The sequence below is a fragment of the Rattus norvegicus genome, chromosome 6 (genome assembly GCF_036323735.1).
Source record: "Rattus norvegicus strain BN/NHsdMcwi chromosome 6, GRCr8, whole genome shotgun sequence".
NCBI lineage: Eukaryota > Metazoa > Chordata > Mammalia > Rodentia > Muridae > Rattus > Rattus norvegicus.
Genome location: NC_086024.1, coordinates 112,828,737 through 112,853,876, shown reverse-complemented (window position 1 = coordinate 112,853,876; position 25,140 = coordinate 112,828,737). Strand labels below are relative to the sequence as shown.

The 25,140-nt window shown below is 42.9% G+C and overlaps 1 protein-coding gene and 1 long non-coding RNA gene across 2 annotated transcripts in view; one reads left to right on the top strand and one right to left on the bottom strand.

Moving 5' to 3' along the window:
* Window positions 1–218: 218 nt before the first annotated feature.
* Window positions 219–6,653, bottom strand: LOC134479240 (uncharacterized). Its single transcript, XR_010052312.1, has 2 exons — window positions 3,487–6,653; window positions 219–2,706 (listed from the first exon to the last, which is right to left on the bottom strand). It is a non-coding gene; the product is annotated as an uncharacterized LOC134479240 (long non-coding RNA).
* Snw1 (SNW domain containing 1) overlaps window positions 3,418–25,140 on the top strand; it is a 24,086-nt gene continuing 2,363 nt past the window's right edge. Inside the window, exons 1-12 of the mRNA NM_001109279.2 lie at window positions 3,418–3,489; window positions 6,649–6,802; window positions 10,263–10,424; window positions 14,077–14,172; window positions 14,263–14,369; window positions 15,377–15,481; window positions 16,202–16,271; window positions 16,741–16,806; window positions 20,225–20,341; window positions 21,451–21,592; window positions 23,144–23,240; window positions 24,645–24,762. Of these exons, the coding sequence (NP_001102749.1) occupies window positions 3,476–3,489; window positions 6,649–6,802; window positions 10,263–10,424; window positions 14,077–14,172; window positions 14,263–14,369; window positions 15,377–15,481; window positions 16,202–16,271; window positions 16,741–16,806; window positions 20,225–20,341; window positions 21,451–21,592; window positions 23,144–23,240; window positions 24,645–24,762 (1,248 nt within the window). The 5' untranslated portion in view covers window positions 3,418–3,475. The remainder of the gene's footprint in view (window positions 3,490–6,648; window positions 6,803–10,262; window positions 10,425–14,076; window positions 14,173–14,262; window positions 14,370–15,376; window positions 15,482–16,201; window positions 16,272–16,740; window positions 16,807–20,224; window positions 20,342–21,450; window positions 21,593–23,143; window positions 23,241–24,644; window positions 24,763–25,140) is intronic.

Genomic DNA, 25,140 nt, shown 5'->3' with positions numbered 1-25,140 from the left:
AGCATCCAGGCAGGCAAGGTGCAGGACGAGGTGAGAGTTTTCCATGTCCATCTGAAGGCTGCTAGCAGATTACTGACTACCAGGCAGCTAGCCTGACACTCTTAAAGCCCACTCCCACAGTGACACATCTACTCTGACGAGACCTGAAAGACCCTCAGAGAGAATCTTCCTTCAGGAAGGAGATCCCCAAGCCCAATGACCATGCTGAGACCACCGGATGCAATCAGCAAGAGGGTTTATTGTCTGGATACACAGGTACTTTTGTTTGTCTCAGTCAGCTCGGAAGGACTGGTGCGCCCAGCAAGACTGGGGATGGTTTTTTATAGGGTTCTGGGGAGCAGAAGCAGGCATACAGAAGCAGATGCATGGTTACAGGGACTTGATTGATGGATTCAAATGAGGCGCGGATGCATGGTTATGCAGCAAAAGAGTACGTGCAGGCTGAGGCGTCTGGAATGTCAAGGGCTAGGGGCTTATCCCTTCCTGCCAGATGGCCTATGAGTCAGCACTGATAAGTCAAGCTGGTTCCTGCATTCCTTTTTCCTTATCTTTATGATCTGTTAGTCTTAAGGGCAGGGCAGGCCCACAGGGCTTGGGCTCGCCCGGGACTGTTTTAGCTTTGAGTCTGTGAATCTTAAGACTTACTTTTTACTTTTATAGTTGTGTACCTTAAGCTCCTTTTAAGGGGGGGTCTTTCAGACCATGACTCCAAATAGTGCAACTCCCTGAGCCAAGCATATCTAAACCCTGACATTTGCTCTCTCTTCTGCTTCTTGGCAGGCAGGGAATTCAGGCTATACCTTCCAGTGTATCTTTGAGGCCCCACCAACCAAGACCTGCAACGCCCTCCAGCGCAGACACACTGCACTGGTGTTTGTTGTTCTGGGGGGTCCCCTGTTGAGCAAGTTGGCTTGTTCCAAGAACCAATGCTAGTGAGCTGTTAAAAGCTCACCAGAGCTATGCTGGGAGGCTTTGTTCTTATGACATCCACCTTTTCTCTACATTCCTTCCTTCCTTCCTTTGTTTCTTTATTTCTTTCTTTCTTTTTTCTTTCTTTCTTTTTTCTTTCTTTCCTTTCTTTCTTTATTGAACTGCATTGAACTCAAGTCTTCCTGCTTGAGTAGTGAGTACTGTACAGAGTGAGCGACCTCCTCTTCAGCCTTGGTCAGCTCACTTCAACTTCTGAAAACCTTTCAGTATCCAGGGTTTAAAACTGAGATGGAGAGAAGTTAGGTCTTCTGCATTTTTGTTTGTTTGTTTGTTTGTTTCTTGGTTTGTTTACTCTTTATAAACTACTGGGGTGGGTGACTCAAACACAGACAAGCTGGGTAACTTATTAAATTCCAGAACCAGAGGAGATAGGGAAACTCATGAAAATCCAGCATATGTGAACCAATCCCACACCCCACATAACTAAAGGAAAGCATTGCCCCTGGTAAGTCATTGAAAACGCAATGTTATTGGGTCCAAGAGACCAATCTTGTGCACTCATTCCCAACACAAGGTGGCTCAAACACATCTGCTATCTAGGATTCAAGTGGGTCCAATGCAATCTTCTAGGCTCCTCGAGCAGCAGGTCTGCATGTGGTTACAGATATACGTGGAGTCAAAACACCGATATAAACATACATATATTATACGTGTATATATTTATTAATTTTTGTTACATGTAGGATAGCTGTGTGTGTGTTTGTATATGTGTGTGTGTTTGTGTGTATGTATGTGTGTTTTTGTAAAACTTCCAAAACATGTTTGTGAAGTCTGAGAATGTCTGTTGTCTTTTGTAATCTGTCTGTCACTGTCCTCTGGTAGTCAAGTCTGGCAGCAAGAGCCTTTACCCACTGTGACACCCATCAGTTTTACAGATCTACTTTTCTAATTTCGGCCTAGTAAAATTGCTGTTCTCTAGAGAACTACTGAACAGTGAGAGCTCATCATAGTTCCATGACCCCAAATGCTATGCCTCTGTGGAAAAGGAGAGTTGACTGTAAGAACACAGATCCATCCTTTTTGTCCCATCCTCCAGCCCAGATTTTGTTCTCTGCCTTTCTGTTTTCCTATATTAATCATTTTATCCTTGTCCTCATAGCCTCACTTGTCTCTCCTTTGCATCCAAAGTCAGTAGTTTGTAAGAATTGCCGTTTTGTTTCTTTCCTTGGTGTATGGATTTGATTCTCCTTGGAGCAGGGCGTGGTAATCTCGAGAGGCGTTGCCTTGTTGGAGACGGGTTGTCACCGTAGAGGCGGGGCTTTGAGGAAATCCATATATACTCAAGTTCTGTCCATGGCTAGACAGTATAGTTTCTCCTTGATGTCTTCCATTTTGGGTGCAGATCTCTCACCTTTCCCCCCAGCACCATGTCTGCCTAGATGCTCCCATGATGATAATGAGCTGTACTCCTCAATGTGTAAGTCATCGGCCACTTAATATTTTCCTTTATCATTGTCATGGTGTCTCTTCACAGAAATGCATAACCTAATTAAGACAGTTGGTTTCTGGTCTTTTGATACAGGGTTTTTTGTGTAGCCTTGCTGTCCTAGAACTTCCCCCGTAGAGCAGTCTGGCCTTGAACTCACAGGATCTGCCTCTGGGATTAATGGAATGTGCCACAGCTGCCAGATTAAGAATTATCTTTATTGGTGGTTGGGGAGTTAGCTCAGTGGGAGAGCCTTTGCCTAGCAAGCCCAAGGCCCTTGGTCCCCAGCTCTGAAGAAAAGGAAAGAAAAGAAAAAAGAATTATCTTTATTTAGCCGAACACAGTGGCAAACACCTTTAATCCTAACACTTGTGTGGTAGAGGCAAGCCAGTATCTGATCTAGGCCCAGCCTAGTTTATCGAAACACTTCCAGGACAGCTAGGGCTTCCCAGGAAAACCGTATCTCAGGAAGAAAGAATTGTCTTTCTCACCTGTCTCAGTTGTACTTTGGCTCCAAGTCATCTGCTGAGTTCCATTTAAACTCCTTTATCTTAATGTCTAGGATCTTCTCTCTTTTCACCACCCCCACACTGCTTTATAAATAATCAATTCGTTAAGCAAAATTTAAATAAATGACTGTTAACAGAACTATTAACTATAAGCACGGAGGCTGGTTTATAGTTGCAATCAGCCAGACTTTGTATCCTATTCAATACTCTTAACATGGAACATACTGATAGTGGAATTGGATAATAGTATTAGTTTCCCAAATTAAGACTGTATAGCATATCTTTTATTGTCACTACTGATGTGTTAAACTCAGAGACCCTCTTGCCTGTAAAGTTTACCGATGTTCGGTATTTCCAATGTTAAGGTAATTGTCTTGGCTAACCCATTTTCAACAGACAGGCTGCCACAATTCCCACTAAAAGAACTACAAGACCCAGAGTGCCATTCGGTCAGAGCGCCTGCGCAGTGAGCATTTTTCATTCGGTTCCTCGTTCCCGGGCAAGAATAGCCCCGCGACGCTGTGGCCTGCGCAGGAAGAAGCGGAAGAAGATGGCGCTCACCAGGTGGGTTGTTGATTTGGGTCCTCGATACGGAAGGGTCTGGAGTACACATCTTTTCCCTTTTTCTCTCCGGACTGTTCAGGCTATAACCTGATCTGGGGCACAGAAGTAGCCTAGCCAAGGCCGTAGCTAGAACCTCTCGCGGGCTTCCTTGCTGAGTAGGCCGCACCGAAGCCGGGGTCTTTCCTTAGGGGCTTCCCGGGTTGAGTTCGCCCCCTCCCCGCACCTAGAACCGCGACGTGGCCTCGCTGCGGAGCTCACGTGTGCTTCGCGTAAGCGGCGCGGCAGATTAAGCGCCCTGTGGACTCCGGGCTGAGGTGTTTGCGATACGAAGCAACGGCTTATTTATTCCTGATGAGCAAAGCTCGCCAATTTATTGGAGGCTTTCCAGCCGCTTGTATGCCTTGGGCTTCTTATTTTCTCCAGTACACTTTTCTGAAACAAAGATTTTTGCCAAAGGCAGAGTTGGAAACGACCAAAAACCGACCAATTTTTTTTTAATTGACAGCAGTAGGGGCTGCTGTTTACTGAAATGCGCGCTCCTCCGCGCTGTAACTTTGGACCTTAGAATTTTTGTACATAGAACCACCTCCGACTTTTGCTGTTCCTGGTTGCCCTGGTTACCGTGTGTAAAGTATTCCCAGCTAAGATGCTAAGTGGGAGACCTCCGAAACGTTATGTAACTCATAACTGCTCCAAGTGGAAAAACTTTCCCTGTGAACTCAGCTAAAAAAGTCTGATTTTAAAGAAGGTTTAAAAAAAAAAAAAAAAAAGAAGTCTTCATTTTAGGACATTGACTTAACGCCTATCAAACCCACTTCTAATATTTTTCCTGGCTCATAACAGTATGAATCCTAAAAGTATTTTGATTATGGGAATTAAGGTTCATTGTCCTGCTTTGCCCTATAGGTTGTATATATAGAATAAAATATATTTTTTTGATACCGGGAAGATGGACAAGTAGATACACAGGTGAAAATAGTTCAGGCAGGAGAAATCACTGAGGTTTAAGGCCAACCAGGTCCGTTAAGATAGTTTAAGGCCAGGATTTAACAAAAAAAAGCCACTGTCCTTGTTAGCTTTTAACTGCTTTACACCAGGTAAAACAATATCAGGCAAAAGAATTGCCTAGATCAAATCGGCCTATGGACATGTCTGTAGAGGATTGTTTTTCTTGCTAAGAGATGCAGGAAGCTCCAAGCCACTACGGGCGGCACCTTTCCCTAACCAGGTGGTCCTGAACGGTCTAAGAAAGCTAGATGAGCATAAGCCACTCTGCCAACAAGCAAGCATCTTATTTGGTGCCTTGCCTGCCTGCTTGCCTCCCTCCTTCCTTCTCTCCAGGAAAGCAAGTCACTCTTGCTTTTGATTGTGTGTGAGATTTCACTCACGGCCTTGATATCCCTCAGTGGGTTGTAACCTGGAATTGTAAGCCAAATGTACTAGCTGGTTTTGTGTGTCAACTAGACACAAGCTGGATTTATCCCCCAGATAGGAGCCTCCCTTGAGGAAATGCCTCCGTGAGATCCACATACCTGGTGGCCTGTGTTCTATTGATTGATTGTTTTGTTTCATTTTACTTTGCTTTTTAGGATCATGAACTGTCCCAGCAAATGAATCTAACCCAAAGAGGGGAGGAAGGTGTTGGGTACCAGTGTCTGTGCCTGTAGAGATCATCCATACCTTATGCTGTCACTAATAGGCTAAGCTCAGGAACCTCTCTTCTATAAAGGGTTTTTGTTTGGGGGGTTTTTGTTGTTGTTGTTGTTGTTGTTGTTGTTGGGTTTGATTTTGGTTTTTTGAGACAGTGTTTGTTTGTGTAGTCTTGACTGACCTGGAACTTGCTCTGTAGACCAGGTTGGCCTGGTCATACAGATCCACCTGCCTCTGTCTCCCAAGTTGAATTAAGGTCTCCACCATGCTCCAGCTTCTGTTGCCTTTATTAAAAGGAACTGGTCACCCAAAAATCCATCTCATCACACCTCTGTACTGATGAAACTGTACTCTGAAACTGATGAGAATATTTAATATTTAAAACAGTAGGACCCCAATATGTAGTCTGTGGAACCAAAGTCCTGGTGGCCAAGTCTCCAATTGTCATTGGAAGTAGAGGCACTCCAGTGGTATTGAGTCCTCAGTCTCTGGGGACTGAACTGAATTAGGAAGTGCCTAGCTGCAGTCTGCTGGAGTATCACTTGTTTGCTTGGTGTGTGGGAAACGTTTGAGGTCAGCCTGGGCTACACAGTGAGACCCTTAATAAGTAAGTTTAAGAACATTCCTGGTAAATCTTTAATATTTTTTGGCAAAGGTTTTGAGATGGCTTGTTTAAGTAAAGGCAGGAAGACTGCTGTGTTGCAAAACCATGACTGCAAAGGGCAGAGTGAAACTCTTGGAAATATTGGAGCAACTCCTGTTACCAGACAGGGTGCTGGGACAGTTAGGGACAAAAGAAGCACAAGATGCAGTTCCTACTCTCAGGTTGCTCAGTCTGGTAAATGATTAGTTAATCATAATGCAGAAAGATAGAGGGACTAGAGAGCTTTTTTTTTCTTTTTTTTCTTCCGGAGCTGGGGACCGAACCCAGGGCCTTGAGATTGCTAGGCAAGTGCTCTACCACTGAGCTAAATCCCCAACCCCGCTAGAGAGCTTTAATCCCAGAACTGGGGAAGCACCTGGATCTATACAATGAGGCCCTGTCTCCAGAGGGAAAAAAATGGAAGGAAAGACAGACACAAAACAATAGGAAAGCACAGTAGCATAGTGTTAAATTCCTCTATAATCTCAGAAGTCTAGAGGGTGAGTCTAGAGGGTAGCAAGTTGAAGAGCAGTTTGGGCTACCTCATTAGACCTTGTTAAACAAAAATTAGGAAGGATTCTTAGGAAACCATGTGCTGGAGGTTGGCTTCTGTATAAAGTATAGGAAGACAGAAACCTGCAGCTTATCAGCTTTGTTTAAAAAAAAAAAAAAAAAAAAAAAAAAAGCTCTGTTTTTAAGTCTAGACAAGCATTTGTCCTTGCCATAGTCAAGGGGTTTTTTACCCTTCCACCCATAAGGATGTAATGATTGAATGACTCTATAAATCATTGAAAAGTCTATATGCTAAGCAAAGGAATATCATAGCTGAATCGTGATAATTAAATTCCGACTTTGATTTCCTGTAGCTTTTTACCTGCGCCTACCCAGCTATCTCAGGACCAACTTGAAGCTGAAGAAAGGGCAAGATCTCAGAGATCACGACAGACCTCCCTGGTCTCCTCTCGAAGGGAGCCTCCCCCATACGGATACAGGAAAGGCTGGATTCCAAGACTCTTAGAGGTAACTGGGCTGAAGTGTACTACTGTACACTTGGAAGGTCAGTTTGAACCCTGGAGGGTGGTGGTTACAGCCATGCAGTGCTCCTTTGAGAAAGTGTGTTCTTCCTTGCAACGACTTTCTTCTTACTGTCATGGTCAGTGATCACTCTTCTCATTCTTGTTGTGCTGAACTACTCAACGTGTACAGGAGCCAGCTTACCTTTACAAGTGTAAGCCTTACAGCACATGAGCAATAATGGGAAAGGGCAATACAAATACACGAGCGGGCAGGTGGCCCGTTTGCTGCACAAACCTGACATTTTGAATTTGATTCCATAGTGAAAAGAGAATGTGTTCCCAAAACTTTTTTCTTACAAGCACTGTGGCGTGGGCATGTGCTTTTTCTCTCTCTACCTCCCCTCCCTCTCTTTCTCTGTCACACATACACTAGTAATAATAAAATAAAAATCTGAACTCTTTGTAAGGAGAAGAATCAGAGTGGGTTTGCATTTGAGTTGTGTTCATCCTATCCCACCGTCAGTGATGAAAATAATGCCATGTCACAACTCCGAAGAGATGCCTTCTCCAGGGAAGCCCCGGTAGTGTCTCTTGTCAGTGCTTTTTAAATCTCCAGTTTGCGAATGTTAGCACATACCTGTCATGATGTTACACACATACATTTTTAGGAAATGAAAGCTAAGCTTTGGTTGATTTGGTGGAGCAAAGATCTTTCTGTACCTCCGATTTGTCTCCAAAGAAGTAATTTCCTTAGCAACCCATATTTTCCTGATTACACAGAATCCTGTGAGCATTTCACATATTTGCCCATCTTCCTTACCTGGAGAGAAAAGTAAACATCTGAGACTTAACCTATCTGGGCTGAAGAGATAGCTCAGCAGCTAATAGACTTTTATATATTATGTTTGTATTAAATGATCTTCCCTTTGCCTGGATATGGTGGTGCATTCCTATAGTCCAAGCACCCAGGAGGCAGAAGCAAGTAGATTGTGAGTTTGAGGTCAGCCAGGGTTATACAGGGAAACTGTCTCGAAAAATAAAGATCAGCATGAGAGATTAAAGAGATTAAGTTATTTTACATGTCTGGGTGTTTTGCCTGCATATACATCTGTGTACCACATTCATGCAGGGCCCTTGGAGATCAGAATCGGGCCTTGCAGTGGGTGTTAAAAGTGGGTCCTAGGAACCAATTTGAGTTCTCCACAAAGAGCAGCCGGTGCTCTTAAACACCGAGCCAACTCTCCAGTCATGTGTAGCGCTTTCTTACCTGGTTATGACGTCTGCCTCATACATAAGGTCTCTGCCTGTTTTCAGTCTGCCTCCAGGTGTGCTGCTAGTATCTTTGAATAGAAACATTGCTCAGCGTCTTGCCTAAAGCCTTCTGCACTGTCTCTTCCTCGTTCGCTGCCTCTGTCCACTCTGTCAGGTCAAGAAACTGAGCACCTAACAAGGCCCACCCTGCCTTGCTGTAACATAGCCTAGGGTTTTGTTGGGTTTTGTACTGTGAAACCTGTCTTGATGTTGTTAGGGATTTTGGTTTTATTCCGTCTGGAATTAGTGAGGTACATGACAAGATAGGAAGGCATTCCAGCCTCCTAGATAAGCTATTCCTGTCTGCAGCCAAAAGGTAGTGATGGCAGGCATTATATAATTGTACTTAGTGTCCTTTCCAAGAGGTTATAGATGGGGCATGGGGGTTGGGGGGGGTTCCCTGGATTAAAGAGTGGGGACCGCAGGCTTCATTTTTCATACAAAAGCTTTTGAGCTTTCTGACATCTGGTGGCTGTTAGCTTTTCTAGTCTTAATTGATTATCAAAGTTTTATATATGCTGGTGGATCAGAGCAGTTCATTTGGAAATCAAACTTGAGTGGCCAGCTAATCTGAAAATGCCAGGGTGCTTTGCGGGGAGTGGCTGTCCTCTGAAGAAGGCATTTTGTTGTAGTTTTCACAGTAAAAGCTGTGATTTTTCTGGCAGGGTTAACGACCACATAATGCTACAGCTACAGTTGTGAAGTGCTGATTACAGTCGAAGAGCTCAGTGACTCTGAGCATGTGTCAGATTGATGGTCTGAGTACAGGAAGGCACTTTTCTTAGGAAGGCTTTATTTCTGCCTAATTTACAAGAATATAGCTTTTTCACTTGATTCGTTCGTTTTCAAAAACCTCAACCGTATCCAGTAAATAAGCATATTGTGGCTAGAAATTCACATCCAAGATTTAACAAAATATTCTGTTTTAAAAACTTATAAAAACGAGTTCGGTCCCCAGCCCCGGAAAAAAAAAAAAAAAAAAAAACTTATAAAAACGAGTTTATTTTTCAGTAAATATCCTCTTGTTGATGAATTTCACTTTTTCTAACATTCTTGGTAATGGGAATTGAGTATAATAGATTATATAAATAATCTATTTAGGACCTAAAGTTGTTCAAACTTCAGAGTTTTGGGGGTTTTTTGTTTTGGTTTGGTTTTGTTTTGGTTTTTTAGTTTTAAATCAACAAAGTCTATGTAAATCAACAAAGACTGTGTTGATTTAAAACTATTAGGGAGCCAGACATGGTGGTGTATGCCTTCAGTCCCAGCACGCATGCACGCATGCATGCATGCACACACTCATACACACACACTCACTCTCTCTCTCTCTCTCTCTCTCTCTCTCCCTCTCTCTCTCTCTCTCTCTCTTTCCCTCTAGCTTACAAAAAAAGAAAAAGAAAATGCTTCCCTTATGTCTGGGTTTGGGTTTTGTTGCTGTGAAAAGACACTGGGATCAAGGCCACTCTTATAAAGGAAAACATTTAATTGGGGCTGGCTTATGGTTTCAGAGGTTCAGTCCATTATGGTGGGAAGTATGGCAGTGTCCAGGCAGACATGGTGCTGGAGAAAGACCTGGGAGTTCTACATCTTGTTCCAAAGGCAGCAGCAGGAGACTGCGTGCCACACTGGATATTGCCTGAACATGTAAGGGACAGCAAAGTCTGTCCTCACAGTGATGTACTTCAACAAGGCCACGTCTCCTAATCGTGTCATTCCCTGTGGGCCGAGCATTCACACACACTGTCTCTTCCACCACAGCTTGGATCTTTCTCCTTTGCTTTTGTGGTTTTTTTTTTTTTTTTTGGTTCTTTTTTTCGGAGCTGGGGACCGAACCCAGGGCCTTGCGCTTCCTAGGCAAGCGCTCTACCACTGAGCTAAATCCCCAAACCCTGCTTTTGTGTTTTATTTCTTTAAAGGCCCCACAGCTGCTCCCCTGGAAGTAAGACGGTGCCTCTTCCCAGGACCTGCGTGATCCGCATGGTGCTCCTTACACTCAGTCTGTTTTTATACCTTTTCTCACTAAACATAGCCTGTTCAAGATGGAGACTTGCTTTTGTTTACTGCTGTCACTCATAGCAAGCATAGATTTGCTAGCTTGAATGAATTGCTACTCTACTAAACAGTCTTTGTACTTCTTTTCTTGAAATACACAGGATTTTGGAGATGGAGGCGCTTTCCCAGAAATCCATGTGGCCCAGTATCCTCTGGATATGGGGCGAAAGAAAAAAATGTCGAATGCACTGGCCATTCAGGTGGATCCTGAAGGGAAAATTAAATATGATGCAATTGCTCGACAGGGACAGTCCAAAGACAAGGTAATCTCTCATTGGTTTTGTTTGGTTTTCTTATTGATAAATATTTGTGATGTGTGTTACATCTTGTGAAAATGATAAACCACTTGCCGTTGTGGATTATGTAAAAGTAACAGTGGAGTTGGGGCTGGAGACATGGTTCAGTGGTTACAAACACTTGTTCTTGCAAAGGATCTGAGTTCAATTCCCAGCACTCACACGTAACTCCAGTTCCAGGGGATCTGATGCCTTCTTCTGACCTCCAGTGGAACTAGGCATGCACATGATACACATACATATGTGCAGGCAAAACATTCATACACATACAATAAAATAAATAGACCTTTGAAACTGTACCTGCAGTTCTGCGAAGCTTGGTAATCAAAGCTTGGTGCTCACTGCTCTCCCCTTTAAAACAGAGTCTCAGCATATAGCCCAGGCTGGCCTTGAGCTCAGACACTCCTTCCTTTACCCTCCCCATGCTGTGCTGTAGACCACACCCAACAGTGACAACTTTTGTACTTAGGTTTTTGTTTTGTATTCCAAAAAGTTATATGGTATTTCAGAAGTGCTGCCAAACTCTAAAAGGCAGTAATTGGTAGACTCTTAAAAAAAAATTAGTTTTGTTTTTGGTCTTGTTAGAGATGAAACCCAGGGCCTCAAGTATGCTAGGCAATTGTTCTGCACCTGAACTGTGCCCCTGGCCCCAAATCAGCTTTTACTTTTGTCTGTAGACAAAGTTCCCTCCATGTACTTGAGGAAAGCTTACACGGGTGCTTGCTTTCTTTACTTTTTCTGGGTGGTACTGGCGATCCAACCCAGGATTTTGTCTTATGCCAAGCCTAGGCTCCACCACTGAGCTACATCCCCAGTTCTTATTTGAATAGTTCATTTGGATGTAACACAGACTGCCCTTGTCACCCATCTTTAAAGAGTAATCCAAAGACACAACATAACACTTAGTCTCATCGCAGAGGGCTGTACTCAGCTGAGGAACTGTTTTGAAGGCCTAGCTGTGTTCTCTTTCCTCTCACCCTTGATAGGAGAGAGAATTTCCTTAGGTTCAGCGATGCTAAGATACGTCAGGTTTTCAGTAGCTCTTTCCTTCTAGACTTTAATTTGACTCTCTAAAGCAGCGGCTGTCACCCTGTGGGTCAAATCCCTTTGGGGTTACATAGTAGACATCCTACATATCAGATATTTACATTTTAATTATACTTATGAAGTAGCAACAAAGTGAGTGTATGGTTGGGGTTACCACAACATGAGGCACTGTATTTAAGAATCGAAGCATTAGGAAGGTTGAGAGCCACTGCCCTAGAGTCACAACCATGTCCAGTGTTAGTGGTAGGCATAAGAAGGGGGAAAAACACTTCATATTTGAGAAAAGTGTAAGGCCATCACTCTCTGTGCATTTAAAACTACAATGCGTAAGACACTCATAAGAGAAACCTGTGGGGAAGCTGTTCTTGGGATATTGTGATAGGACTGTGTGGGCTTCAGTGATATCTTAAGAGCGTGGCATGCGTAGTTATCCTTCTGCAACTATTTTGTGGAAAAACGTTCTGTGAATGCCAGAATGTCTTTAATTCCTCCTCCTAAACTCCAACTGCCCTTGAGAAAAATCCCATGTTGTTTACTTGTTTTCATAATGCAGACGACATGGTGGTTATGTCGAGAGGCTCACCTTTCAGTCAGTCCTATTGTCAGCCCAGCAGTTGGATGACTTGCTGCTTTCTCTTTATGGTTTAAAGATGTCTTATTTTTATGTATATGGATATCTTAACTTATGTACCACATGTTTGCCTGATGCCTGAAGAGGCCAGAAGAGAGTGCATCCATGCCTGGGCCTGCTTTTCTCTTGAGTAACTCGTTTGTTCCTACCTTCAGGGTATAGTATACGGTAGGCTTCAGATGGCTCCTGCCAGCCATGTTGTTACTGAGCTATGCTGAGTTTCATCAGCACTTTAGCTTTTGAGGCTGTAGGATGTGAGACTTTATAGTTAATTATCACAGAGGAATCCTGCGCTTCAGATGTCCTTCACTCTGCCTTGGGAGATGCTAGAACCTCACTGATGCTCAGATAAAGGGTTATTAACTTTGGAATACCCAAATAAGAAACAGCAAATGGATCTTATGCACTGTATTAATATTAGTGTTGAATATATCGAACATACATGACAGGAAGAAAACCATTTACTTAGAAGCTCCCTGTAATGTCTACCGTGTAAAAGGGGTTAACTCTTGGTAATATCAGTGCTCTCTTCTACAGTGTTGAGAATTTTCAGTTTGTGATGGTATAGATTTTTCCACCCTAAAAAGAAGTAAGGCTTTTGAGGTGGGTTACTGCTATGTGGTCCTCATGTGCGACTGATCCTTACTCTTCTCATCATTGTGTGCTTCTGGGTTCCTTATAAAATGAACACTTATAAAAGATGACACTGTTGATGGCTCGTGTGTCAGTAGTTAAACCTGGGCTAAATCCTCTTTTCCAGTCCTTTATATTCTTCAAAACAGTAAGCTAGACATTTCAGTTTATAGCTCTGAGAAATTAATACCTTGTGTAGAATGTTCTGAGCCAGGCACTCGTGGTACATCATCTCTGGTCCTATCTTATTAGAGAATGAGTTAGGAACTTGCTGGTCCTGATAGAATTCATAAAGTAGTCCTAAAGTTGAGTATAAAACAAGTTATGTACTGGGATAATTCATTTTTGTTGTCAGTTTGCTATAACCTCGGAATCACTTGGGAAGGGAGTTTCAGTTGAGGAATTGTCTAAGTGGGGTTGGCCACAAGTTTGTGGGGGACTATCTGGATAATTGATAGAAGTCGGCCCACTGTAGGCACCACCATTCCCTAGACAGAGAAGTTCCTGTACTGTGTGAGAAAAGAAAGCTAAATGGGAGCAAACACCAGAGGATCATTCATGTCTCTGCTCCTGACTGGGTCTAATGTGACTAGCAGGGTGAGTTCCTGCCTTGATTTCTCTCAGTAATAGACTGTGACCTGGAATTGGAAGCAAAATAAAACCTTTCCTCCCTGAGTCTTTCTGGTCAGGATATCTCTTACAAAGATAGAAATAAAATTAGAATACACATATAAATATATTTGTTTTTCTCTTACTCCTGCAGAAGAAAATATTCTGGGTTTTTTGTTTTGTTTTGTTTTACCTTTTTGTTCTTGTTTCCTTTCCTAGTTTGTGAATAGAATTGATCCAGAAAGCAGAAACATAAACAGGATGAGGCCAGTGGCCTTTTCTAGTTCAGTGAATTCGGAAATTATTTAGTAACCTGACTTAAATTCTGATGAGGTTTTAATCCAAACAGTGGTGCCATAGGCAATTTATATCATCATTAATTTTAAGTCCTAGTGAGCCTCAAATAGAGATCACTGATGCATAAGATATTGTTGGCAGAATGTATTTGGATACAGACTTGAGTAGAAGATCTCAGATAATTTAAATGCATGGGGTCAAGGGAAAGCGATTAGTTAGGAGCCAGAGCAGCAATGTGTGTATGTATGTTAAGCAATTTTTGTTTTAAAATCTGAACGACAAAACTAGGTATCCTAGATGTTTAAATATGCTACAAGGACGTGTTAGCATCTACAGTGACTAAATGAGGCTTCTTTTTCCATTCTCTATATCCCTAAGCCTGCTTGTGTTTGAATACTCTAGGTCATTTACAGCAAATACACGGACCTGGTTCCAAAGGAGGTTATGAATGCAGATGACCCAGACCTGCAGAGGCCCGATGAGGAAGCAATTAAAGAGGTAACCAGGAGTTGATACATGTGATTATTTTAGATGACTTTATGTCCTTAGTAATTTCCAAACCACTCAACATGATGCTTCTCATTTCAGATAACAGAAAAGACAAGAGTTGCCTTGGAGAAGTCTGTGTCTCAGAAGGTTGCTGCGGCCATGCCAGTTCGTGCAGCTGACAAGCTGGCTCCTGCTCAGTATATCCGGTATGGAAGAGCTATTGCATGTCAGACTCAGTAGGTGGGGCTTGGACAACTCTCACCAGCCTACAAAGCCAGTGACAAGCACATTGTCTTAGATAATGACTTTTGAAGCCTATTAGCTCTTACTTGCAGAAGTTCTTAAAAATACCCATATTAAAATAATAACTGTTTTAAGCTGGGTGGGGTTGCACATGCAAAGTCATGTGAATCTCTGAGTTGTAGGACCACCAGGGTCACTTAGTGTGAGACCCTGTCTCACGAAAAGAGATACTAACTGTTGTGACCTTCGGATAGTTGTTTACAGTTTGGGGGTTTTTGATTTTCAGGGGGTTTTTTTGAGTTTTTTATTTGGATTTTTAGAGAATAAACTATTACCTGTGGTATATGACCCAAACTACAATTGTTTGTCATTTTTAATTATATTTAGTAAGCATTTATAATGTTACTAAATGTTGAGGGCCTTCAGTGAACTGTGTGAAGAATGATAGGAACTAGATTTTAAAGGAAAACTTGGATTTAGTATGGTTTCGCCTGCACGCCCTGTGCTCTACAAAGCCAAAAAGACGGAGTCAGATCTTCTGGAATTGAAGTTGCAGGCAGTGTGATCTGACCTCGGTGTTGAGTATTGAACCTGGGTCCTCTGGAAGAGCAGTCAGTGCCGTTAAGTGCAGAGCCATCTTTCTAGCCCTGACAATTTTTTCCCCATAATGTAGATATAAAGCGGGTGCTAGTTTTAGACACACGAGACTGAGGGGGTTTACTCCAGATGGGCTATGGAGAGGAAAAGAAGGGAAGTCACAAGCACTTGAGTGCACATCTTGTTTGTGGGTCAGTCTCCGTTGTTTTTCTGGTCTGTTTATGACTGCCCTCCCTAAATGTATGGTGATTTTATATCCGAACTTTCTGCAAAAAGTTGAAAGTCGGGTCTCTTTAGACTGTAGTAAAAGACAAAATACCTACCAAAAAAATCTTGAATTAATTTACCTTTAATTTTCATCTACTTTCTTTAGTTACACACCATCTCAGCAAGGAGTAGCATTCAATTCTGGAGCTAAACAGAGGGTTATTCGGATGGTAGAAATGCAGAAAGATCCAATGGAGCCTCCAAGATTTAAGTAAGTATTTGGCTTCACAAGGGTGAACTGCTGCTGAGTCAAACAAAAGTGCCCCACATGGTCATCAACAGGCAAAGAGATAAGAGAACATTGATTCATCAATATCTGCAATGTTATTGGGCCAATTAAAGTCCAGATGAGTCTGAAAATAATTACGCTACATAAGAGGCCAGACAGAAACACATAATACAGTGTATGGTTCTGCTATATGTAAAACTCAAGATGGTGGCATCAGCTAGAAGGCTCAGAGGTGAAAGACACTTTCTGCCAAGTCCTCTGACCAGAGGTCAGGTTCTTGCACTCGCATGGCGGAAAGGGAGAGAGCCCACTCTTGCAGAGTTGTTCTCTGACCGGCATCCTTCCCAGGGCACATGCATACCCACCTCACACACAGGAAATGAATTAATAGTGAAGAATTCTAGAAAATTCAAATTTACACTTAGTTACAGAGGGTCAATGAGTGGTGCCCATGGAGAGATGGGTGGGGATGGGAGGAAAGGGGAGGAGAAGATGGGTCATGAACAAGCTGAGGTGATGAGGATGCTCACTATCTAAACTGTTATCCAGGTGACTAGATTGTCTGCTTCATGTTTAATTAATTGTGTGTCAGTTACATCATCATGCTGTGTTAATGCTGTGAAGTAAGTGATGACAATGGCCACATTTACTGACTGACAAAACCAAGCTTGGTGCTCTGTTTCACTCTGATTTATTCTTCAGGATTAATAAGAAAATTCCCCGGGGACCACCATCTCCTCCTGCACCTGTAATGCACTCTCCTAGTCGGAAGGTAATCCTGCTAGTATTTCAAGTATTTCTCACTGGTGCCTTTTACAGTCCCTCTGCCTTAGACACATGTCACCACGGTTGCACTTGGGTTTAGTGTACGTTACGAGTCAGATATGGACCCAGTTACGACCACAGTACAGTGTACTTACAAGAATGAGTGTCTCTAAAGTCAGGGGAGTGGACAGGTCCTGTTTGACTCACACAGTGTGCGTCTTCATCAGAAAGCTGCCACATTGCTCCACTCCTCCAACCATGTTTAAGTATAGAAGAATAATGTCCAGCATCTGTGATAATCTGAACTCTTCTCCATTCTTCATGTTAGCTCGCCTGTAGCTACAGTCCATACTAGGAACAGATTTTGCTGCAGCTGTTTGTCCTGTGTCGGTGCATGTAGAGCTGTCCTTGGGAAGGGTTGTATTTGGGTTTTGAGTTAGACTGTAATAAAAACATCTCTTCTCCTCTGTTTTCAGATGACTGTAAAGGAGCAGCAGGAGTGGAAGATCCCTCCTTGTATTTCCAACTGGAAGAACGCTAAGGTGATTACTTTGGAACACTGTCTCTCAGGACTGTCCCTGGGAATTGCTCAGGAAGTAGTTGCAGCCTGGGGACATTTCTTTTTTTTCTTTTCTTTTTTTTTTTTTTTTTTTATTAACTTGAGTATTTCTTATTTACATTTCGAATGTTATTCCCTTTCCCGGTTTCCGGGCCAACATCCCCCTAATCCCTCCCCTTCTTTATGGGTGTTCCCCTCCCCATCCTCCCCCCATTGCCGCCCTCCCCCCACCAGTCTAGTTCACTGGGGGTTCAGTCTTAGCAGGACCAAGGGCTTCCCCTTCCACTGGTGATCTTACTAGGATATTCATTGCTACCTATGGGGTCAGAGTCCAGGGTCAGTCCATGTATAGTCTTTAGGTAGTGGCTTAGTCCCTGGAAGCTCTGGTTGCTTGGCATTGTTGTACATATGGGGTCTCGAGCCCCTTCAAGCTCTTCCAGTTCTTTCTCTGATTCCTTCAACGGGGATTCTATTCTCAGTTCAGTGGTATGCTGCTGGTATTCGCCTCTGTATTTGCTGTATTCTGGCTGTGTCTCTCAGGAGCGATCTACATCCGGCTCCTGTCGGTCTGCACTTCTTTGCTTCATCCATCTTGTCTAATTGGGTGGCTGTATATGTATGGGCCACATGTGGGGCAGGCTCTGAATGGGTGTTCCTTCAGTCTCTGTTTTAATCTTTGCCTCTCTATTCCCTGCCAAGGGTATTCTTGTTCCCCTTTTAAAGAAGGAGTGAAGCATTTTGATCATCCGTCTTGAGTTTCATGTGTTCTATGCATCTAGGGTAATTCAAGCATTTGGGCTAATAGCCACTTATCAATGAGTGCATACCATGTGTGTTTTTCTGTGATTGGGTTACCTCACTCAGGATGATATTTTCCAGTTCCAACCATTTGTCTATGAATTTCATAAAGGCATTGTTTTTGATAGCTGAGTAATATTCCATTGTGTAGATGTACCACATTTTCTGTATCCATTCCTCTGTTGAAGGGCATCTGGGTTCTTTCCAGCTTCTGGCTATTATAAATAAGGCTGCGATGAACATAGTAGAGCACGTGTCTTTTTTATATGTTGGGGAATCTTGTGGGTATACGCCCAAGAGAGGTATAGCTGGATCCTCAGGTAGTTCAATGTCCAATTTTCTGAGGAACCTCCAGACTGATTTCCAGAATGGTTGTACCAGTCTGCAATCCCACCAACAATGGAGGAGTGTTCCTCTTTCTCCACATCCTCGCCAGCATTTGTTGTCACCTGAGTTTTTGATCTTAGCCATTCTCGCTGGTGTGAGGTGAAATCTCAGGGTTGTTTTGATTTGCATTTCCCTTATGACTAAAGATGTTGAACATTTCTTTAGGTGTTTCTCAGCCATTTGGCATTCCTCAGCTGTGAATTCTTTGTTTAGTTCTGAACCCCATTTTTTAATAGGGTTATTTGTCTCCCTGCAGTCTAACTTCTTGAGTTCTTTGTATATTTTGGATATAAGGCCTCTATCTGTTGTAGGATTGGTAAAGATCTTTTCCCAATCTGTTGGTTGCCGTTTTATCCTAACCACAGTGTCCTTTGCCTTACAGAAGCTTTGCAGTTTTATGAGATCCCATTTGTCGATTCTTGATCTTAGAGCATAAGCCATTGGTGTTTTGTTCAGGAAATTTTTTCCAGTGCCTGGGGACATTTCTTGAAGCCTTAGCTCCTCAGTTAGCTTACCATTCACAATAAGAAATTACAACTCCCGAGAGCAGAGCTTAGTGGACGAGCACACATTTAGCATCTGAACCTGATGTACCCCAAAGACGAGAGACAGCTTCATAGGGCACTTTAAAATACACTAGATGTGTTGCTATACCAGTCCCTTGAATACCATGTAAATCTCTCTGGTATATCATAGCTATCAGAAGCACATAGATGAGAGATAGAGAGAGGGAGGAGGAGAGAGAGAGAGAGAGAGAGAGAGAGAGAGAGAGAGAGAGGGAGAGGGAGAGAGAGAATGAATATGAATATGAATGAGAGAGAATACCCTATTGGTTGAAGATTAATTCTTCATGAAGGTCAAACTTCTAGGTTAGAGTTATTTCCAGAAAAAATATCTCATTGTTCACATGAGAAAGGACAGCATGAGTTTTCAGGGGTAGGGAGGTGGTTAGGGGGGGTTCACTCCTTTGTTTCTTTTTAGCTATTCTGCTGTGTAGCATTGCTGTTCATGGTATTGTCAGGAGTGGTGTTCATGCTTGTGACTCCTGCACACATGAAGCGAAGCAGGGGGATAACAAGTTGAAGGCTACTCTGGACTACATAGCAAGATCTTGTCTGAAAAAATAAGCCCTAAAAATAAAACCTTCTGTTGCAGGGCCTGGTGGCACACTTGAGGTGCAGGCAAGCCAATATCTATAGGTTTGTGGCCAGTCTGGTCTAAGAGTGAGTTTTAGGACAGCCAGAATTGTATAGAGAGACCCAAATACATAGACTCAAAAAACAAACAAACAAAAAATCTTATGTACCTCAGATGCCAGAGCTTCCGGAGTTAGTGAGGGTCTATAAATTATGGGATACATTTCCAAGTTCTAGTTTCTTATAGGATTGGAGTCTACTGCATGAGTCATATTGATGGGTGAAGGCGGAAACTTTAGACCAAGAATTAAATATGAAATTACATAGTCGTGCTCCACTGGAAAGGCTCTGAACCATCTTATGTGGGTTGATTCATATCTATGCAACACTGTGGTCTGTTGAGATGACACTGAAGCACTGTGGGTCTTCATTTATCTATGGATCTTTTTCATATGGTTCTTTATATTTTTGCTTTGGGGCCAAGGTCTCAGTCTGTAGCCTGGAACTTGCTGTGTGGGCCAGACTGGTCCTGAACTTGTAATCTCAACTGTGGTTGCAGACACGTAGCAGCACGCCCAGCCAGCACTGCTTCACGTTAGGAGACAATGGATTTAAGGGTAGCATTTGATAGATGAGTTAGAAATCGGGAAACATAAAGCCAGGCCTGAAAGATATGATTCCAACAGAAGTTCAGCATACTCCCTGGGTACAAGCAGTTTGTCTGCATTCTTAGGACCTAATTTTACTGTAGTCTGACTATTGGACGGCAGGCTTAAACACTTGGGCTCTTGCATCATCATGTTAGTGATCCAGTCTTAGTTCTTCCATTTACTGACTGAATTTGCCACCATCCCTTGGCGCTCTACCCCACCTTCCTGTGAGAGGGAGATGTGTGGCAGCCTCATGCAGTTAACTAGGGTGACTAGAGCATGAACCCTCCATCGAAAGCCTTTACTGTTGTGTAAAGGACGTGAGTGTAAGAGATAGAAATGTGAGTGTTCTCAGAACGGGCATGCGCTAGTAATGTTCTGTGATAACTGCAGCCCCACTGTGCTGACCTGCCTTCGGCTTTCATTTCAGGGGTATACGATTCCACTAGATAAACGGCTGGCTGCTGATGGAAGAGGACTTCAGACTGTCCACATCAATGAAAATTTTGCCAAACTGGCTGAAGCCCTATACATTGCAGATCGGAAGGTTGGTCTTTTACAGTTTGCTGAGTGTTTGTGCATCTGTGAGCCCACATCAGTTTACCTGAGATCTATAGGGACACTGGCAAGTGTGTACACCAATGGCAGCAGGGGCTAGGTACAGCTCTGTCCGGAGACCTCTAGCAGCATTGGTCCTCCTGTGCCAGAGTATTGTTTCCCTAGGCTAACCTAATTCTTTGAGGATTGCTAGGTACTATTGTGTGTTGTACAGATTTCTTATATTTTAGATGTAGATGTTCCCTGAAGGACAGTTGTAGAGAAGGGTAGGTAAACATTTTGATTTAGGTTACTCACATAATGGCATTGATGGTATGGGCTGTTGACCTTACAGATAGAGTGCTGCTATGGCATGCACACACACATACAAATAAATAAGTGGAGGTTTTGGATATGTTTTGTTTGTTTTTAAGTCTTCAGATGTAGGCAAAGATTTTTGTCTCAAGGGAGAGTTATACGTAAATCTTGGTGGATTTGGTTTTTGAGATAGGATCTGAGTTTCAAGCTCAGGCTATGCTGGAACTCACTGCAAGCAATCCTTCTGCCTCAGCCTCCTGATTTCTAGATTGCACGTATGCACTACCATGTTCAGCTACATTTATTTACCTATTTACTTACATTTGAGGGTGGATCTCACTATGGTTCAGTCCGGCTTCCTTTCTTTAGTTTTGAGACAGGATCCACTGGCTGTCTGGGAACAAACACGAAGACTCAGCTGCCTCTGCCTTCCAAATGCGGGCATTAATGTCGTGCCCCACCATGCCCAGTGCATCCCAGTCTGGTTCTGAACTGGTGGACTCCGATGATCTTCTTTGTGCTAGGTGCTCACCTTAGTGCTCAACCAATACTTCATTTTTGGATTGTTCGCTAAAAAGCATTAATGATGTACTTGACTTATAAAAGTCAACCAGGTTCCCTGTGTTTGCACCATCTAAACATTCCCAAGAGACAAGCCCAGACTTCCAAAGTCATATACTCTTGTTAGACCTTGAAGTCTGTGCAGTTGCTTTTCCAGGCAGGCTGCAGTAAGGAGTTGGAGAGAGCTGTAAATGTGTGTCCCACTGTGAGTTCCACTTAACATCTCACTTTACTAAACAGGCTCGAGAAGCGGTGGAAATGCGAGCCCAAGTGGAGAGAAAGATGGCTCAGAAAGAAAAGGAGAAGCATGAGGAGAAACTCAGAGAAATGGCCCAGAAAGCCAGAGAAAGGAGAGCTGGGATCAAAACCCATGTGGAAAAAGGTATGACATTCTCATTGGAATTTACTTACTGACAATGTATATCTCATTTTAGAAAGTCTCCATGCACTGAGCATGTATGAGGGAGGGTATTTTACAGCATACAAAAGTAGTTTATATGTACAAGAAAAATTGAGTTATTTCAGAAATAATGTAGAAGTAAGCTACCAAAAAGCAAAGAAGTACATATCTTTTAAAAAAAAAAAAAAAAAAAGCCTTTAATATGGGAGAAAGTCACTTGGCAGTATACTTCTGTTCCCAGCACTGAGGAGGCTGAGGCAGGAGAATGAAAAGTTTGAGGACAGCCAGGGCTACATAGTAAGATCCTGTCTCTAAAACAACATAAGCAAATGAAGTCAATTGTATAGAATATAATACAGTGGATAAAGAAAAATAAAACACGGGATATAAACTGCCAGAAGGAAAGGCTTGTCAGAAGAGGCCTTACTTGTTAATGCTAATATTAGTACAAAAACTTGTAAGTAAACCATGTGGCTATCTGGGAGAACATTCTGGATGGAATGAATGATAGGTGACTACAAGAGCCCTTGTGCTTACCCCAGTATAGCTGAGTCCATAGGAGATGTGTCAGAGTAGTTAGGGATCTGACCCAAAGCATCAGGTCAGCCCCGTGACAGCACTGCCCGGGCTGCACCAGTGAGCTCACCCTGCCAGACAGGATTGTGCTGGGCAGGGTCCAGCAGTGTATAACACCGCTAATTCCCACATTCCACACCAGTGGGTTTTGTGGCACTATTAAAGCTGGCCAGCAGTCACCTTAGTTTTTGAAACACAGCCTCTGCTTGGAGCTCACGAATTTAGCTAGGCTGGCTGTTCAGCAAGCTCCAACTAAAGCCTGTACATGGTTCTGTTTTCTTTCCATTTGTTAAAAGTTCTATGTGCTGTGTGTGTGGGGGGGGGGGGGGGGGAGGTGCTGATGTGGATGTGTGTGTGCCTCCTGTAGACACACTGAGTGTCCGTGCTCAATCACTCTTTGTAGTTTGAAGAAAGGATGTCAGAGAGTCGGAAGCTCACCACACTCACTACAATGTCTAGCCGTCTACCGGGCTGCTAGAGGTCCACACTCAGGTCCTCATGCTTGAACAGCAGACATTTTACCAGCTAAGCCATTTCCCCAGCCCTTTCTTTGCATTTTATCCGGACAATTTTCAAAGATAAGGAGGAAGAGCTGAAAGGAATGCTTGATGAAAAGAACAACCTCTCTTCACCTAGACTCTGGTTAATTTTTAAAGACAACTAGTGTGACTGGATTTTACTTCTGTGCATTTCAGTAACTTTGATATAGGAGTCTACAGCCCACAAACTTGGATTTAAATTGACTGCAAGGAATGTTGGAGGGCTGAATGTGACCACAAAGAACAGATGGTGCACACTTATAATCCCAGCAGCAAGGAGAGCCAGTTTGAGGCTAGCCTAGGCCATGTCTCAAGAAAATAGAAAAATACAGCATTTTCTAAGGTTGAAGATCCAGCCCCTTGTGCAAACTATGAGTAGTTAATATAGTGACAAGCTAATTTTCAACTGTGTCCACAGAGGATGGAGAGGCCCGAGAAAGAGATGAAATCCGTCATGACAGGCGAAAAGAGAGGCAGCATGACCGGAACCTTTCCAGAGCAGCTCCTGATAAGAGGTGGGTTGCTACCTACAAGAGTGTGAGTCAGGAAGAAGGGCATTTCTTTAGCTTGGTAATAAATTAAGAACTAACTTTGCCACACTCGAGCTGTTTGTTTTAACAGAATTGAAGCTCCCTAGAAGGTTCCCTGTTTTGTCCTTCACCTCATTGAACTAGTATTAGTTTTGAGAAAGTCTGTCATAGGAAAGGGACTCCAGATCATGTCAGTGCAGAAGGGAAGGATCAGTTGTTCTGTGGGCTTTTTGACTCCCAAGTGGTGGAATAAGTGGCTTGCATGCGTGTGTGTAGATGGGAAGCCAGGCACCATAGCCTTAGCGACCTCCTTTCTAGATCATGTACTGTGCCTGCTGCAGGGAGGAGGGTCAGTGTTGAAGGAAGAGTCTGGACTCCTGTGAACATTCAGTTTAACATTCAGATCGGAGCTTCGTAGATGGGAAAATGAAGTGGTGCAAACAAGCCCGGTACGTTCATAGGAACATAAAGTAGGCAAGTTTGTGAATGAAGTTTGTCATTCACAAGGGCCTGAGGACTGAGGTTGCCTCAAAGTCCAGAAAATGCTGTGCTGCAAAGGTGGAATTCAGGGTTTGAGCTAGATGCAAATAAGAAACACTTTCTTCCCGTATGAGTAATTGTCCACGCTCTGATGATGCTAGAAGCTGGTCCAACCCAGCTTCAAGTTTAAATCTTAACCTGACTCTACCAACGTGGTTCCTTCTTTAATTGGCATATTTCTCCTCTGCAAAACTGAACCCATGGAAAAGAGAAATGAAATATGGATGTGATCAGTGAATTGTGGACTTGCCACAGTGTACAGTGACAGTGGATCTGTACAGAAACTGGGCTTCTAAATCCAGTAAAGTGGCCGTGAAGTTGTAACTGGATGAAAATAAAATTGTCTACGGAAATATTTAAGACACGAGTATCTTGTCAATTGTGGACAGTCACCTTGGTTTTTATGGAGATACTGATTGCATTTATACCGAAACAGCGGAGGATTAGTGTAATGTCTGAAGTCAAGCAAAGGAATGTAATGTCACTGTCATGTTTTCTATGTTGTGTCATGGAATCCAGGTAGGATAAAAATTAGTGCATATTAGGTCAGAGCTGAGTGAAGCCTACTGAGAAGGATTAAAGGTGTGTGGTGTATCCATTTGTATCCAAGAACCAGTCTCCTGTGTGTCCTCTGAGCTAGTAGGACCCAACTGTAGACTCATACCCACCTTTTCTAAGCATGCATCTGAAGTACTCCCAGGGCTGCTAGCATGATTGTGCGTCATCAGACCATATGTGCTCGTGAGACACAAATACAACATTTCCTTTGTTTCTGAGAGTGACTGTGTTTATATTCCATATATTCCTCTTGTCTGTGAAAGTATACTAATAAATATGTATTTCAAATAGGTCCAAACTACAGAGAAATGAAAATCGAGATATCAGTGAAGTCATTGCTCTTGGTGTGCCCAATCCTCGAACTTCCAATGAAGTCCAGTATGACCAAAGGCTCTTCAACCAGTCCAAGGTATGAGGAACTTAGAAAACACCTTTATCTAGTGTGTTCTTCTTAGTTAGGGTTTCTATTGCTGTGACAAAACACTATAACTAAAAAGCAAGTTGGGAAGGAAAGGTTTGTTTTAAAGGCTTACACTTCCGTATTGCTGTGAATTGACGCTAGTAAGTGTAATGTTAGCTCTTCCTGGGAATAACTTGTGACTTAATGGTTTGAGAATTAGAGATAGCAGTAAGATCTTCCAAGCAACAATGCATTGTTTGATACTTTTTATATTTCTGGCATTGTTCCAAGTCTATTCATTTCAGTCCTTCAGAAAAAATGGAGGGGAGGGGGACAAACAACATATGAAGGCGGACAATTGGTTTTTGGGGGAAGGTTCGTTCTTTA